The 18,890-nt window shown below is 39.3% G+C and overlaps 1 protein-coding gene across 1 annotated transcript in view; it reads left to right on the top strand.

The window, feature by feature from the left end:
- The window catches only part of LOC126248137 (rapamycin-insensitive companion of mTOR), a 275,241-nt gene that overhangs the window by 222,508 nt on the left and 33,843 nt on the right, over positions 1-18,890 (top strand). Inside the window, exons 23-24 of the mRNA XM_049948829.1 lie at positions 13,130-13,242; positions 15,490-15,663. Coding sequence (XP_049804786.1) covers positions 13,130-13,242; positions 15,490-15,663 — 287 coding nt within the window. The remainder of the gene's footprint in view (positions 1-13,129; positions 13,243-15,489; positions 15,664-18,890) is intronic.

Below are 18,890 nucleotides of genomic sequence, written 5' to 3'. Positions count from 1 at the left end.
TAGCTGCATCTAACGTTGTGCTATAATAAAACTTCTTAACACAATAAAAATTGTGTGTCAGATCAGAATTAAACCCAGACTGGGTAACAATATATTTTGATCCACAGTAAGCAATAAAATCATTCTACTAGTCATGTCTCTTGAATGTAGATGGAGATGGGTAGCCATTCACGGTAATGAAGGGTTTCTATAGAAACTTCATGTCACTTAAATCATCTGCTTAATATATCTAGTGTGTTTCAGTGGAAATGAAGTTGTAAAGTAGATGATGATCAATTTATTCTTATCATTCTGTTCCAACTCAGCCAGTATGTAGACTGTTCGTGAGCACTCAGTTGATACATTGTTAAACTATATCATTTAATTTTCTCCATCAGTGGTTTTGAAACCAATAACAACTACATCTATGTTGAAGCTTATCAGAGAACCATCCACTGAAAATAAAAATTACATTTATTTTCCACCTAAGACAACATATTTGTGTGCTACTGGCTGCAGGCTTTACAGTTTTCACTTGTTGAGGATCATAACACTTTAATTTTTTTCTGCCTCTTATGTGCACCCAACAGCCAAACATCTGGGACACTGTAGACAAAACAGCAGAAAAATTGGGCCATTTTGCAATAACAGTGAAAAAATTAGACTAGTGTGTGACATCAGATAGAGGGAGTAGGTCATTTATTAAGGAAATGTGAGATATCTGATGTTTATTCTGTATTCACCTATGCCTTGTGTGCTAAGGATGGCTTACTTTGACACAGATTATGGACCTGACTGAATGTTTGAATCACAGTGATAATACCTGGATACTGACAAAAATGAGTAACAGAGGCTGTGTAAAACTTTCAAGAATTAATTTGTAAGGGCTCACTATCTACCATTCAGGCTTAATTAAGGATGAAAACTAATTTTAACAAAAAGTTTTTTCCCCCCTAAGCTTGCTTATCTTCATTGTTCACAACTTGAAATAATAACTTTCCATGTTTTGGAGTGAAGATTAAAGCCACAAAATTACCTTCCACTAGCCTACCATGTAATGTGTTCAAGAAGACACATGTTACATCAGTTTCTTGTAGCATAAAGATTAGAAAAGTGGAATGGTAATCTGAAGGTACAGAGTTCACAACTACATGTTTCCGTTTTTTTTACCGTTTGTACAAATTCACTAGAAAGAATAAGACAGCCATATTTTGGACAATGTTTACTCAAATTATGAAATTAAGTGTGAGGGTAACAGTGCAGCATATATTGCTGCATATGTACTTCACTGTAATTGAAATATTTTTCTTCAAGCAGCTAAAGTCACGAAAGATACAGTGTCTCACATAAGAGAAACTATCCAATCACAAAAGCATATTATATTTTTGAGAGTTATTCTGAAAAGATACAGTTTAACATGAAATCATTATGGTACCAGTTCAGTGTAAGAAGTGTAACAAATTTGTACAGGTACGTGTAAGTGTTTATAAGAAATGATTGCATTTTCCCTATAAATTAACAGCAGAATACTTCAACCAAGAGTGTAAGGGTAATTAGTACTAGTGTGCCCACAAACAGCCATTAAAGCTCTCATGAATGGGCAATATTATCAAATTAGTAACTCAGTTTTACTGATTCACATACTTGTCAGAAAATATTAACTGTTATATAGAAAATCTAATATGGACTTCTAGAAATAAATCATACCCACAATTCAAAGCCTTACAAAGGAGTCTGACTCAAACATAGGCATCTCAGGTAATGAGATAGGTGCTATTAATGTTTTTTTTAGTTTGGTATAGTTTATTAAATATGAACCAAACGTTGTAGTTAAAGGATGAAAATAGTGGAAATTGTGATTCACTGTGTCGCCCTGTCACTGACCTACTTAGGCAAAATGTTGTAACTCGATGCACTAGTATATACCTAGAAATATTGTCCATCACATGTGTGTAACTATTATTTCACTTTCCATTCCTGTGACCAAAATGCTTTTGTAGGATCCAGTGCAATGTGTGCTGTGAAAGGTGGCACTACAAACCCGTCTAAGGCAAAAAAATAATCCAGTTTCTTCATGCACTTTATAATATTCAGATTTTTGTTATAGATGGTTTATGTCTTCTACACAAATTCTAGGGCATGGTATATTGTGTGGATGCGTGGACAGTCAATGAACACACCACTGGATGTTTTGCTCATGTCCGCGGTTAAACTCAAACCGTTTACTTCCAGTTAACTGTAATATGCTCATGGTGCTGATTGTGTATGGGTGATTGTAACTGAGGTGTTGTCAAAGTGGTTTATTACTTATGTTAGACATGGCATAGTGAACTGATGCCGAGTTATTTATCTTGTCAAGTTGATGATATCAATCACATGGCCTGTCCTCCGCAGTGAGCCTAGCTGCAGCTGTACAGGATTCAGCAAACACCTGCAGTGTGCGTATAAAGTGACTTGCTATCCACACTCGTCACATATTTGGCACATTTATAAGTTTTTAGCATCCTGCATATACACAACAATGATTAAACTTCAGTGTTACTAAACTAGAGTTCTGGCTCCAATAAATGAATGATATTCAGGAGCAACCAACAACTGCCTGACATACGTTACATACACATTGAGCTGACAAAAGTCATGGGATAGTGATACACACATGTTCAGATGACTGTAGTATTGTGTTCACAAGCTATAAAAGTGCAGTGTGTTGGCAGAGCTGTCATTTGTACTCAGGTGATTCATGTGAAAAGGTTTCTGACATGATTATGTCTGCACAGTGGGAATTAACAGACTTTGAACATGGAATGGTAGATGGAGTTACATGCATAGGACATTCCGTTTCAAAAATCGTCTGGGAATTCAATATTCTGTGACCCACAGTGTTAAGAGAGTGCCGAGAATACCACATTTCAGGCATTGCCTCTCACTCCAGACAATACAGCGGCTGGCGGGCTTCACTTAATGACCAAGAGCAGTGACATTTGCATAGAGTTGCTAACAGACAAGCAACAGTGCGTGAAATAAATGCAGAAATCAGTGTGGGACATATGATGAATGTATCCATTAGGACAGAGCAGCGAAATTTGGCGTTAATGGGCTATGGCAGCAGACGACCGACACGAGTGCTTCTGCTAACAGCACAACATCACTTGCAGAGCCTCTCATGGGTTTGTGACCATATTAGGTGGACCCTAGATGACTGGAAAACCACAGCCTGGTAGATGAATCTCTATTTCAGTTGGTAAGAGCTGATTGTAGGGTAAAAATGTGATATAGATCCCACGAACACATGGACCCGGTTGTCAACAAGGCACTGTGCAACCTCGTTGTGGCCCATTGTGTGGGCTCTGTTTACATGGACTGGCCTGGTCCCCCTGAATGTTCAGCTACTTGGGAGATCATTTCCAGCCAATCGTCGGAAGTCATGTTCCCAAACAATGGGATTTTTATGGATGGCAATGACCCATTGGTCACCCAGATTGCTCGACATAAATCCCATCGATCATTTATGGGACATAATCAAGAGATCAGTTCATGCACAAAATCCTGCACCAGCAACACTTTCGCAATTATGGACAACTATAGAGCAGCATGGCTCAGTATTTCCGCAGGGGAAATCCAATGACTTGAGCCCATGTTGCGTTGAGTTGGTGCTCTACTTTGGGCAAAACAAGGTCCGAATGATACTAGGAGGTATCCCATGACCTTTGCCACCTCAGTGTATGTCTGCAGCAGATATTTCCAGTACGCATGATTTTTGTTTCCTTTTGTTTGAGAATTAGACATTGGACACACATGTATTACAATGGTTCAACAATTAGGCCAAACAGCCATTCTCTGTGTTTTATTGTCATTATTATTACTCACTGAGTACACATAGGGCAACACTAACACAGTCCGAAAATAACATTGCCTTGGACCAAGTTTAACTGGTTCTCTCCATCTTACAGCCTTGTTTTCATCTACAGCAGGAGATCAGCCAAACAGACTTTTTCTCTTTATTTAAGTATGTACAGGGTGTTTCAGAAATGACCGGTATATTTGAAACGGCAATAAAAACTAAACGAGCAACGATAGAAATACACCGTTTGTTGCAATATGCTTGGGACAACAGTACATTTTCAGGCAGACAAACTTTCGAAATTACAGTAGTTACAATTGTCAACAACAGATGGCGCTGCAGTCTGGGAAACTCTATAGTACGATATTTTCCACATATCCACCATGCGTAGCAATAATATGGCGTAGTCTCTCAATGAAATTACCCGAAACCTTTGACAACGTGTCTGGCGGAATGGCTTCACATGCAGATGAGGTGTACTGCTTCAGCTGTTCAATTGTTTCTGGATTCTGGCGGTACTCCTGGTCTTTCAAGTGTCCCCACAGAAAGAAGTCACAGGGGTTCATGTCTGGCGAATAGGGAGGCCAATCCACGCCGCCTCCTGTATGTTTCGGATAGCCCAAGCAATCACACGATCATCGAAATATTCATTCAGGAAATTAAAGACGTCGGCCGTGCGATGTGGCCGGGCACCATCTTGCATAAACCACGAGGTGTTCGCAGTGTTGTCTAAGGCAGTTTGTACTGCCACAAATTCACGAAGAATGTCCAGATAGCGTGATGCAGTAATCGTTTCGGATCTGAAAAATGGGCCAATGATTCCTTTGGAAGAAATGGCGGCCCAGACCAGTACTTTTTGAGGATGCAGGGACGATGGGACTGCAACATGGGGCTTTTCGGTTCCCCATATGCGCCAGTTCTGTTTATTGACGAAGCCGTCCAGGTAAAAATAAGCTTCGTCAGTAAACCAAATGCTGCCCACATGCATATCACCGTCATCAATCCTGTGCACTATATCATTAGCGAATGTCTCTCGTGCAGCAATGGTAGCGGCGCTGAGGGGTTGCCGCGTTTGAATTTTGTATGGATAGAGGTGTAAACTCTGGCGCATGAGACGATACGTGGACGTTGGCGTCATTTGGACCGCAGCTGCAACACGGCGAACGGAAACCCGAGGCCGCTGTTGGATCACCTGCTGCACTAGCTGCGCGTTGCCCTCTGTGGTTGCTGTACGCGGTCGCCCTACCTTTCCAGCATGTTCATCCGTCACGTTCCCAGTCCGTTGAAATGGTTTACAGACTGCGAAGGATGAGGCATCATGAAGAATACACAGTGACAGTGAGAAGTGGTCAGCTATCAATTTCCTCCTAGTATTGGATTTCTGCGAGGGGAGCACATGGCTTTCTTTTAAATCACCTTCGTTCTGAAAACATCCTTGTCTTCTCCTTTTTCTCTCTCCTCTAAGGTAAAAGGAATCATGACATACTTTTCTATGAGACCTACTATTCTTGCTTTCCAATCTCTTATTTTGCAATTCTACCATCCTTCCTCTTCCCTGCTCTCTCTCTCTCTCTCTCTCTCTCTCTCTCTCTCTCTCTCTCTCTCTCTCTCTCTCTCTCACACACACACACACACAGAGAGAGAGAGAGAGAGAGAGAGAGAGAGAGAGAGAGAGAGAGAGAGAGAGAGAGGGGGGGGGGGGGGGGTCTGTCTTAACAACCAAAGTCAGAGGTCACAGTGACTAATGTCAGTAGCAATCATATCAGCTTCTCCAGGCAGCTATTCAGTATGTGTGGGTATTGGGCAAACTACATTTCATGTACGGAAGAACTGAACGAACTATAAGTTATATCCTTGTGACTGGGTATGGATGTTCATCCACAGTTTCTGACTTTTGAAATCCTGTTGTGAATAAATGCAAAGGTGCGAGACATTTTGGCGGTAGCTGCCAGTAGTGATGACTGGTTGGCAGTTTTGTAGTTAAAAGTAGAGATGTGGGAAGTGATATGAGGAAGAAGCTGGTGTTGTTAATTGAAGGCAGCACTTCATGAAAATAATTATCAGTTGGACGCTCCTTAAAAGGAGAATGAACTGTATTGTTCCCATGAGATCTGATGTTCTCGATTTCCTGTGACTCTTGGATCTTCTTTACTTTGAATATTGGTCTTGAGAATTCTCTTTGCTCACATTTTTTATAACAATGTAGTGTTTTTAACTGTGAGTTAAGTTGAGATGGTCAAGTGGAGACTGTAAGTGATGCACGTGTCCAGTCCAGTGGTAGGGATTTGGAACTTAACATAATGTAATCAGATTTCTACAGAGCTGATAGTTGTATGTAGATGGTAACATTTGTTTCTTCGTCTCTTCTCTAAACTATTTTGGTAGTACCCTAGTGTTTTAGTCACACGTCCATTGTTTCAGTTTAGATTTCTATTTACTTGTACACAGTTGAACGTGTTTATGGTGTATAGTGTGTAACGTGTTGTGCCTGAAGAAAGAAACGTTTTTTCATGGATAGCTGACCATCCTTGAACATTTACATATGACAGAACTGTTTTATATTGTCGAGTTTGCGAGAAAAACGTTTCATGTAAGAAAAGGTTTCAAATAGACCAGCGTGTCAAGACAAGTCTTCATATCTCAGGAATGCAGAAGAAAGGGCCACGGCAACAACTTCTGAGTAGCAGTAACCAAAAAAGTCGGTTTAACATTGATCTATGTGAGGCTTTGATTGCAAGTAATTTGCTTAAATCAAAATATACCAGATGAATCAACATTGCGTAAACATTACATACCGACAATTTACGTACATGTTCTGGAAGAAATATGCAGTGAACTCAAGGACAGCATTATCTGGATTTCAGTTGATGAAACTACAGACACTTGTGGCTGTTACATTGCAAATTTAATTGTTGGTGCTTTAAAAGAAGAGCCGCCTTCTTCATATTTAGCAACCTGCAAAGTACTCGAAAAAGTAAATCATTCTGCGATTGCCAGATTTGTGAATCAGGGTATTAGAAAAATATTACCAGAATCTTCTGCAGATGAAAGGGTGTTTGTGTTTATTTCAAATGCTGCTCCCTATATGGTCAAAGCAGGGAAAGCCCTCCCAAGTATTTTATCCCAATTTGAATCATGTGATGTGATGTGCTTTGCTCAAGGAGTACATCGCTTTGCTGAAGAAGTATGTTCCATGTTTGTGAATGTAAATAAACTGATTTCATCCACAAAGAAAATGTTTCTAAAGGCTCCTGCTCGCATAAAGATCTACAAAGAAAAACCACCAAATGTGCCTTTACCTCCCAAACCAGTGGTAACTTGTTGGGGTATGTCGGTCGAAGCTGCGTTGTTTTACAATGAATATTTCAAGGCCATTAGAGGGGTAGTGAACAACTTCGATAGTGCAGAGGCTTTGGCAGTTTGCCAGTGCAAGGAAGCTTTTAATGTTTCTGGTATTAAAAAAGACATTGCTGTGATAAGTACTAATTTTTCCCATATACCTGCTAGTATTAAAAAGCTTGGAACTCGAGGCTTGGTGTTGAATGAATGTATTCAGTTAATGAATAAAATTATTCTAGTGAACACCTCAGTGCCAGAGGTATTCCCAAGAAAACTTAAAGAAAAGTTTGAAAACATTTTAAACAATAATGCAGGTTTGAACCCTTGTGTAAATTGATAGTTTATTAATGGGATGGGTGAACTTTTACCAGAAGCGATAAGTGCCAACTTATCGCCTAAATTCAAATACTACCCAGTTACCTCAGTTGTAGAATGGTCCTTTTCTGCATATAAAAATGTTTTGAGTGATTTGAAGACACAATCTTACTACTGAACATTTGGAACAGTACTTGCTCATTTATATTTGCAATAGTAGAAAAATGTAAAATAAATTGTAATGATGCTTTGGTCCAATAGTATTAATTAAAAGTTAATGTTGTTCAAAAAAATTCATGATTGTATGTTGTTTTTTAAGTAAAACACTACGGAGTTTTTGAGTGTGCCCCACTGTATGCAATATATCTCGAAGCTGGTACTGTACATATTGATTGTTTTGCTGTGACTCGCTCGCATCACATCTGCTTGTTACAGACAACAATAGCAAAGAAGGAACAATTCTTGAAACATGGTATGCATCCCCATTTTGCAAATTTTTAGAAAATAATCCCAGAAAGGCCCCTTCCTAACCTTTACCAGAAAGTTTTCAGAAAATGATAGTGTTTTAAATGTTCAGATTTTGTGCATGGCCGGCGCTCTTCCTCATAATTGATATGCACAGGTTTGACTTTGAGATATAATGCACGCAGTAACTACCGTGCTTTTTTATTATTTGATCTTGCATATTTCGACACTTTTCATTCATTGTTTAAGCATTTTTCATGCATATGTGCATGCATTTTAAGGTTTTTTTATGATGCATATAATCCAGTCTCAAATCATAAGCCTGTACGCTATTGTACTGGTTTAAGAATGCCTTCAAGAGAGCTCTTGGGCACATTTACTTTTCTGCAGATATTATTACTCACCAACTCTTTTTTAACGGAAAAAATTTGCAGGCAACTACTGTAAAACCAGAAAAGCCAATAGACATGAAAACTAGCGAACTGTCATACAAAATCAACACGGACAAACATGAAGAGCCATTGGGTAATCAAAAAATGAAACAGAAACATACATCGCTTAACCACCAACTAACCATCCTGCAGTGTCATCAGATATCTCAACAAAACAGGAAAGCAAGAGAAACAAAATAATAATCTTTATACTCAGTTTAATAGACCTCATAACAACCATTAACTCCCATTACTAGTTAATTGCTCTATAAGGCTGTCTGGTTAGTTACACAATCTTCTGTTGAAGAACGAACCTGCTAATTACCGATCAACACCAAAAGCTGCCGCTATAAGTCAAACACTTATGGGCTAAATAACAACACACACACTTGGATGTTGAATAATGGTGATGAGACTCAGCATCCACACGTAGACACAGAACTTATTCTTGTAGGCTTCCCGTATCAGAATGAGGTTGCCCAGCAGACAGGGATTGCAAATGTCAGTTTTGATATATTTATATACTACCGTAATAAATCTTCGTCCATTTGGCCATGAAGATGTCTCTTCTGTCCCCAAGGAGGGACAACTAACTCACTCATCAATACCACCAGGTCCTTGTGGCCCCTGAAATATTTTAAGATTTACGTATTTTTACAGATCAGGGCTGTAGCTACAGTTTGTTTGGAAGCCATCACTACTGGGAGTTACCGCCATAATCTCTCGCATCTCTGCACTTAATTACAACACAATGCAGAATTCAGAAACTGCTGATGAACATCCATGCGCAGGCGCAGGTGCATAATTTATAGTTTTTCAGCCTATCCATACTCGAACTATAGCTTGTCCAATCTCTATGGATCCCAAAAAGCTTTCTGGGGAAACTATTATCCACTGAAATTAGTCACTGCATCCTATGACACTCTGGATGCTAAGACGTGTGTGTGTGTGTGTGAGAGAGAGAGAGAGAGAGAGAGAGAGAGGGGGGGGGGGGGAAGGAAGGAGAGTAAGATTATAAAATAAAAGACTGAAAAGCAAGAAAATTAGATCTTATAGAAAGGAAGGCATTACAAGAAAAAGCATAATTTTAATTGAAAGTGCTTGATTTGTTTATTAATTTTGGAAGGCTGGAGTGAGAGCAAGTAAGGTTATAGTGTAAGAGAAAGAAAGATGGGAGGGGAAATTAAAGATGAGTAAATACTAGAAAAAATCTTTTATGTGTTTTTGGGAGGATGCAAGGGGTATCAGTAGAGGGGAAGAAAGAGATGAATTTGAAATAACAAAAAATAGCATTAAAATCTCTCTCAATTTATTACTTTTCAAATACATAGGCAGGGAACAAATAAAAGAGAAAGGTAATATTTTAAAAATGTATTTAAAAGCAACTTATGTCAGTTAAAAACATAATTAAAAGCTAACTCATATTCTCTTATGTCAGGTAAGATATTTTCTTCCACTGGCTCTCACTGACAGAAAGTTGAGAAAAGAAGTAAATGAAATCGAATGTTTTTAGTGTTATGATATCTTGTCCAGAATCCACCATTATTTCTAACTTATCTTGACATGGAATCTCTAAAGTGTCAGACACATTTGCTAGAAGAGGCTTCAAGAACACAGTCCCAAAGAATGTCAGCTACAGCCAGTTAGTTTCTTGGCCAAATATGTGACTGTGTTCGTGTAACCTCAGCCCATATATCCTTCATGGGATCCATGTTTCAGGAGCTCATGGCGGCCAGTCCATGACCTTAATGCTCATGTTGGACAGCTGCTGGTTAATGAATGTGGACTTATGCACAGGAGAATGATTTTCCTGTAATGTGAATTCTCCTTCAGTGCATAGCATTCGCACTGAAGGCTGCCATCAAAGTCTTCACTATGCGTTAGTACTGCGTGGAATCGTAAGTTCCCTCAGTTCTGTGAAGTACTCCTGCTTCGTATGCAGAAATCCGACCCCCACAGGAAATTTATAGTCACCTTGGTCTTGTAGTCATCACGACATATTCTTCATGGTGTCTTGACCCTTGCAATCTGCAAAGCACTGTTGCGCAGTTGTTATGCATGGAAAACACCATCTCCTCATTGAAAATTACACTTTTCCTCACCATGTTCATGTTGAGCTCTGTAAATTCCAGCTGGAATAAAACATTTTACTGTTTGAGTTTTTCTTTCACTGTGGATGTTTGTGCATGCAGTGAATTGTGTCATTGGAACCGAGGAATATGATCTCTTGCTGCAACTGCTTCACGATTAGTGAGGGAAGCTGTCAGGTCTTACATCTACATCTACATTTATACTCCGCAAGCCACCCAACGGTGTGTGGCAGAGGGCACTTTACGTGCCACTGTCATTACCTCCCTTTCCTGTTCCAGTCGCGTATGGTTTGTGGGAAGAACGACTGCCTGAAAGCCTCCGTGCGCACTCTAATCTCTCTAATTTTACATTCGTGATCTCCTCGGGAGGTATAAGTAGGGGGAAGCAATATATTCGATACCTCATCCAGAAACGCACCCTCTCGAAACCTGGCGAGCAAGCTACACCGCGATGCAGAGCGCCTCTCTTGCAGAGTCTGCCACTTGAGCTTGGTAAACATCTCCGTAACGCTATCACGCTTATCAAATAACCCTGTGACGAAACGCTCCGCTCTTCTTTGGATCTTCTCTATCTCCTCCGTCAACCAGACCTGGTACGGATCCCACACTGATGAGCAATACTCAAGTATAGGTCGAACGAGTGTTTTGTAAGCCACCTCCTTTGTTGATGGACTACATTTTCTAAGCACTCTCCCAATGAATCTCAACCTGGTACCCGCCTTACCAACAATTAATTTTATATGATCATTCCACTTCAAATCGTTCCGCACGCATATTCCCAGATATTTTACAGAAGTAACTGCAACCAGTGTTTGTTCCGCTATCATATAATCATACAATAAAGGTCCTTCTTTCTATGTATTCGCAATACATTACATTTGTCTATGTTAAGGGACAGTTGCCACTCCCTGCACCAAGTGCCTATCCGCTGCAGATCTTCCTGCATTTCGCTACAATTTTCTAATGCTGCAACTTCTCTGTATACTACAGCATCATCCGCGAAAAGCCGCATGGAACCTCTGACACTATCTACTAGGTCATTTATATATATTGTGAAAAGCAATGGTCCCATAACACTCCCCTGTGGCACGCCAGAGGTTACTTAAACGTCTGTAGACGTCTCTCCATTGATAACAACATGCTTTGTTCTGTCTTAACGTGCAAGCTCTGTGTTTTCCTGGTGTGTGCTTAGTCTCTTCCTGCCTGAGCCAGGAATTATGTTGTTAGTGCCTATTTAAACCTCATTCCTCCACCACATCTTTGCAGTAGTACATCCTGCCAGAATCTCTAATTGAAAACGTGCCTACTTCAGTCAGAGCAATGATTCTCTGTCTTAACTGAATGCTCCCAGTGAACCATTGTGACTAATGAACCCAATGATATTTCTGCTTGCTGCTCTTATACTGATAACTGTGTAGGAAGTAAACGTATCTTGGTTAAAGGGTGTGGCAGTGGTGACAGCCTGAAGGAAGACCTATTAAAAAGTCTTGCTGCTTTAATTCTGCCCTTGAGCGCGTGGCTCTGGTCTGAAGAGGCTGAATGTCAGTAGTTAGCATTGTAGTCGGCTTGTTTCTTTGAAACATATGTATCTAAACAGAGAGAAAATCTATTTGTCAAACCTCCTGTTGCAAATGACAGTAATAGTAGATTTGACTTTGCTCATAGGCATGTTGAGTTTGTGTAGTCTTTTTGCATCATTTGTGAGTACTAATAATGATGATAAAACACAGTGAATGGCTGTTTGGCCCAATTGTCGAATGCCATTTTCAAGAATATGGCCCATTGTAATACATATGTCTCTAATGTCAAGTTCTTAAACAAAATTAAAAAGAATCATCCATAATGGAAATAGCTGGAGCAAATAAATTTGTAATCTGTGTCAGGCTGTCATTGGTTTGTCCTGAATGACATGCATTTATTGGAACCAGAGCCTGAGTCTTATTGGTAAAATTGATCTGTCACTCTTCATTAATCCTGAATGGTAGGCATTCTTTTAAGATCCATTCCCTCTGTGCCTCATATTTATGGTATCCAGGTTCTCTCCCTGCAATTTGAACATTCAATCAGGTCCATAATCTGTGTCATGAAGTAAACAGTCCTTAGCACGTGTGACTAGGGGAATACAAAGTGAGCAACAGGTATCCCGCATATCCTGAATCAATGACCCTCTCCCTCTGTCTGATGCCATGCTTGGCCCAGTTTTTGCCAAATGGTGTGATTTTTCTGTCATTTTGTCTACAGTGTCCCAATTTTTTTTTCTGCTGAGTGTACACATTGAATCTGTGTGACACATTACTGAGGAAGGAAAAACAATGGAAGAATTTCAGTTTCAATCTTGAAACATTAGATTGAAGGATTAAGGATCAGTTTTCACTTCCCTTCATCACATGTTACTTATCTAGTGATGAAGTTCTGAGAAACAAAAAATTCAAATTTTATTTAATTAAATGTTATTCACATACATCATTCCTCTTTGTGTGAATTTAAATGTACTGTTGGCAAACCTTGTCAGTGTATTATAATCAAAAGTGAAGTAGTTAGTGCAGTCACATCTTTGTGAATGTAGTATAGTATTAATAGGTCCTTGAAACAGATTCCCTATATTTCTCCATAGTTTCTTATTACTCACTTTTCATTGTTGTATTCTGTGTTGCTTAATTTCTTTGTAGGTTGTGTGAATTTGAAGCCAGTATGCCACCTCGTTTAGGTGGTGTCCCTAGCTCAGCATCGTTGGGCTCCAAAGGATACTTTCCGAATTATTTCAGTATTGGTCGACAAACAGGTATTTTATCAATTTCAGATGCAATAAAATCTTCCAAAATTAGTTTCTTGTAAGGAATTTTAAGTGATGTGTGTATATTAGTCATCGCAATTCAGTAGTATAATTATGAAACTGTAGTTTATTTGATTTGAATCTTTTCATATGTTTTCCACCCCCACTAATTATTATTATTATTATTATTATTATTATTATTACAATGAACTATTTAAAATGAATTCCTCAGGTGTAATAACGAAAAGGTTTGAAACTGGTGCAAGGAACAAGCACAAAAAAATTTAATGGCTAATGAAATACTTTAAGTTAGGAAATGTTAGCTGCTACACATTTATAATGTTATTATGATAATCATTTTATTCATTAACGTGTGTACAAACTCAGAGAGAAAGTAATCTGTAATAATTAAAAATTGCAGATGTACAATATTTTATAATTCCATAATAGCTACTGTACCTTAAATACAAGGTGATCAATCATTAATGCAACCACTTTTGTGGCATATAGCTGGATGATGAAGCTGGCTGCTGTGCCCATGGTGTGAGAGAAAGAGAGAATAGGTCCACAGTAAATATAGTATGATTGTTGCATAAGTTATTTCTAACATACATAACATAAATGTTTCAAAATAAAAGTATATTACTCACATTTATTAAGCAAAAAGATGCTGGAACTGTCCCCCTTCATTGTTCAAACATTTCTTACATCTGTTTAGGAAATTGCTCATTGCACTCTGCAGTTCCCTCTGATAAATCACAGCATTTTCTTGACAAATGTTAGAATTAAGTTCATATAAAGTGTGTGGATTTGATTGATACCCTTTCTCTTTTACTGCCGCTGCCCCCCTCCCCTCGAGATAAAAATTGCAGAGTTTAAATTGGGTGGGGAGAGGGGGGGGGGGATGTAAGAGGAGGCGATGTGTTGTTAGTGATAACTGTATGTTGGAACACATCATGAATTTCTTGTAATGAAAAGATGGCTGCATATGCCATCACAGAGTCCTGTTGAAAAGTCATGAAAGCACAGTCTCTCTCAGTTAAGTGGGGAAAAAAAGGGAAGGGGGTACAAAATGTATTCCACAGATCTCTTGCTGTTAGTTGTTCCTCTAAATAGAGCCTAGTATTCTCTCACCACTAATAGCACACCGCACTTGTGTTTTTTGCTCATGCGGGTGTGCCTTGGGTATTAAGATAGGCCTTCAGAATTCCAGTAATTGTTATTTTGTGAATTAATGTATCCACTTACGTGAAACCATGATTCATTCGAAAATAAAGTAAGGTGAGGGTCAGTTCCTCCGTCATGCAACCTATTCAAAATCCATTCACAGAACAGCAACATTTTTAAGGGTCACCCAGTTTAAGTTCTTGCACTGCAGTTATTTTATAGAGCTGTAAACTTCAGTAACTTTGAACACAGTCATAGCCCATTTTCTGAAAAAGATATTGAACTGATTGTCTAGGAGACCTTTCCAGAGCATACCCAATGTTATCAAGAGCTTCTTCTGTGAGTACTATATGTGATTGTCTTTGCTTCCTGTCAAGAACACTTCCCATTTCACAAATTTATTTAGCAATTGATGAATTGTACTCCAATTAGGAACTTGAACATCAAGAAATTCCTGTTGAAATAATCTCCTTACAGCATACGCTGATTCTTGTACACATGTATGGATCTTTCAGGAATACACTTTGGCAGGTAGAACACTTGTATTTCACCATTTTACTTGAAATACTTTCACACATTACACTGTATTTCATCATCTAACAAACACATGCTACCTGCACAACAATTCTACACAAACAAAGGCTTCACAGCGGAGGGGGAAATATACTCGCTGCCAGCACTGCCACTCACTGGCTGACAGTGGGGCAAAAAATGCGTGCCAGGTGGTTAGATTAAGGACAAATCATCTTGTACATTATAGTACCAAATTGGGATGTTTTTGATAGTGCACATCTTCTGCGATGAAGTTTTTCAAAGCTTCTAGTAACACTACGCATTCTCTTATAAATAGCTTACTGCAGGATCTGTCCACTTCTAAATGTAAATTTGTGGTGATAAATATCATTATTCTATCCATCAAAAATGTAAATTATTTTACACCTTTTTCAAATACATGTGGTCTGTTCCGTAGTATCCAAAAATTGTTTGTTTATGAAAATCTAACTGTAATCCAAATATTGTTTTAATAATTTGAATAAACTGATGTGCTGTATTTTGTTCATTTATTACCAAAAGGAAATGTTTTAACAGGCCCATCCAGACAACATGATGAAACTCGCCAATGCTATATGGGTATCAGCTTACCACAACAATTGAGTGTTCTTTTTCCAACAGAAGAGTGTCATTCACAACAACACTCAGTAGCAACTATGAGACACAGGTGCTCAGTGTCGTTTAGTGAGATGGATGAAGTTGCAGAAACAGGTACTTAAATTATTTTAGGAGATTGCAAATTGAATTTATGTTATTTTTTTCCAAATAAGAAGTAAGGCATATATTACATATTGTGCATGCATACATAGTCTCACTGTGTAGTTGAATGTAACTCTGGTTCTTGGTATTTCCACAACGTTTTTCTAACTTGCTTGGTTGTATAAGTAAATTTTCCTGGAGTATCATCTTGGAGGTCGTGCATTTTACACTGCAGATTTGTTATTCCTTTATGATCTATTTGTTTCAAATGGATTATAATTTAAACAAAATGATAATCATCATGATCTATTTGTGTTAATGAAATTTGGACGTATCCGTCTGTAGAAAATGGTTTTAAAGGGTAACACTCTGTTCAAAGAATGAACGATAGACATTTCATAAATATTGTGGTACATAGCTTCTAATAAATGTAAACACTAGATTGTAACAGCACTGCTAATGTGCCATCACATGCTTCCATTATTTGACAGATTTAGCATTCAGTGTACAAGAATTCCTTTTCTAGATATTCCCTCAACCCCAAATTGTTGTCACTGCATTGTCCAAAATGTAAATGAATATACAGTTGCATGCAAATCAGCACAGTTCCTATTTTCAAATAGAGTAACCTTTAATTTAGACTGTATTGTAATATTACACAAACACAATATCAGAATTCCCACCAATCAACTTTTAATTAGCTTCCACATGAAGGAAAATACGTAAACACTGTATGACGTAGTAGTCAATACAGACACACACAATCATGGCGTACATTAAGGCATTGTCTCATCATGGAAGTACACAATCATCACATAAACATTAGAGTGGCTGAGGGCCCAACATACCAGCTTATATGCAGCTGTTTTGCACATGGCGTAGCACTTGCTGCTCTGTCTGTACCAATGTAAGGTGACTTCTTCAGGCCAGCTGTGGAGACATACAGTTTAATTATGCATCTCACTGTATAGGGTTACAATACTCCTTCCCACTTGGAAAAAATGTTCACTATAGAGGTGTCCATGTTTTCATGAGAAGGCGCTACTGTTAGAGCAGGTGCTTTGCCACCAGAGGAGCATACAATCTGAAATAGCATGGGTGTGGACAGGTGGGGTGCCCACTCCCTCGTTGAGAGCCACTGTGGCCGCATAAGGAAGGAATTTATGGTTGTAAGCAGTCTTTCCGAGAAAGGTCCGCAATTCTTTGACACTAGTAGGATGTGGAAAAACCACAGTGGCATCGAACATGCTGGTGTAAAGCCTTGACACCAGCATGCGAGACTTAAAAACAGAGATAGACACTATATGGCTGAAAAAATTGTGATTTTTCCCAAGTTACTTTCAAGCCAGTGGCCTGCAGCAACGTGAACAAGGCACAAAGGTTCCACAGGTGTGCATCTGTTGAGGTACCACGGACCACAATATCATCCAGGTAGTTAAAGCACCACGGCATGGAGGCCATGAGTTGCCCCAAAAATTGATGGAAAATTGCACTGGCACTAGCCACGCAGAATGGCAGGCACTGGCATTGATATAACCTAAAGGGGGATTCACTATGAAGATACATTTGTAATCATCATCCAAGGACGGTTGCAAGTAGGCTTCTGACAAGTCTATTTTGGAAAAATATTGGCCTACGGAAAGCTATGCCAAGAGTTCATCCTGATAGGATATCAATAATAGACTGTGAAAATCACCACAGAGCTGAAGGTTGCCATTAGGTTCTGTGACAGTTACCAACATTGTAGACCGTTCATTAGAGGAGACAGGCATGAAAATACCCAAGGATGTAAGTCGATCAAGTTCTGCTTGGACTTGTTCCCGTAAAGCTGTTGGGATTGAGCAGGCACAGAAAACAGGGACACATCATCGGTTTCATTGTGATGTGAGCCTTGAAATAAGTAACAAACTTGAAACCTTCCAAAAACAGTGAGGAAAATTCTGTGGAGGGCACATCCAGTAGTTGATTCGGAACATGAATTGATACCAGATGCATTTCATCAGAAACAAAAAAATCTAAAAATTTTGAAGGCGTCTAGCCCAAATAAGCTTTTAGTGTTGGCATCATCCACCACTAGAAAGGTCAAAGACTGAACAACTGCCGTATACATTACATGAGTAGAAAACTATCCCAGTATGGATATTTGTTGTTTGTTGTAAGTCACCAACTGATGAGAAACAGGGGACAACAGCGGTGGTCCAAGATCCACGTAGGTTTGAGAATTTAACATAGTCACTGCTGCACCCATGTCTACTTGCATTTTTAACAAATTGTGCATTTTTAACATCATGTCCATAACATGTACTTGTTTGGGGCTACTGTCACTTGAGAAACCAGTTCACTTCCATGTTCATGTGTCTGATGCAGGAGGTTGAGAGTCACACACAGAAGCAATATGTCACTTTTTTTGCAATAGTTGCATGTCACACAACACTTTGGACGTGCAACTCACTCATGTTGAACAAAATGATAAGGGCAAGATGCAAGAGGAGCACAAGGCCGCTGTTGAAACACTCACTGCTGTTGCTGTTTAGCACAGCAGTGCCCCATGCATCATGGAGACCATGATTGCACAGCCGTGATGTCATCTCCCCCCCCACCCCACCCCCACCCCCCCCGCACCCCCACCCCCCGATGAGCTACCCGACCATGGCTGAGGAGGAGAATCAATGGCCACTACTTCACACCAAGCTTTTGTCTGATTTCCTGCTTCCCTAGATACCCAAACAACTGGGAAATGTACAAAACCTCTGTGAGAGAGGGATTTTCACATTGTAAAATGGCATTCACAACTTCCCTATCAGAGGTCAAGCGTATTGCAGCATCACGAACGATGAAATCAGTGTACAAGTCCCAATGAGCTTCAGTAACAAACTGGCAATGATGGCTAAGCCTGTGATGTTTTGCTGCCCAAGCTTTGTACGAATGTTGTGGCCGCTTTTGACAACAGTGCAACTCAGCATGAGCAACAACAACATGGATATGTTTGCAGTGATAGTAGAGAGCAACTGATATGTTTCATCAAAAGAGAGACCAGCAGGTTCCTGAAGAGGAACTAGCTGTACACATATTGGGGTTGATGACACCAAAAGCTTGAAAATATTGATGAAGCCGTTTTTCATATGCGTCCCAGTCTTCCACAGAATCCTCGTACAGAGAATACTATGGGTGTTACGTCAAAGTCGGCCAATCCAGTGATGTCATCAAGGCTGCTAAAGTGTTTTGTTCCCTGGAAAAAG

The sequence above is a fragment of the Schistocerca nitens genome, chromosome 3, assembly GCF_023898315.1.
Source record: "Schistocerca nitens isolate TAMUIC-IGC-003100 chromosome 3, iqSchNite1.1, whole genome shotgun sequence".
Taxonomy (NCBI): Eukaryota; Metazoa; Arthropoda; class Insecta; order Orthoptera; family Acrididae; genus Schistocerca; species Schistocerca nitens.
The sequence above is the reverse complement of the archived record's forward strand: the minus strand, read 5'-3'. Positions and strand labels throughout refer to the sequence as shown.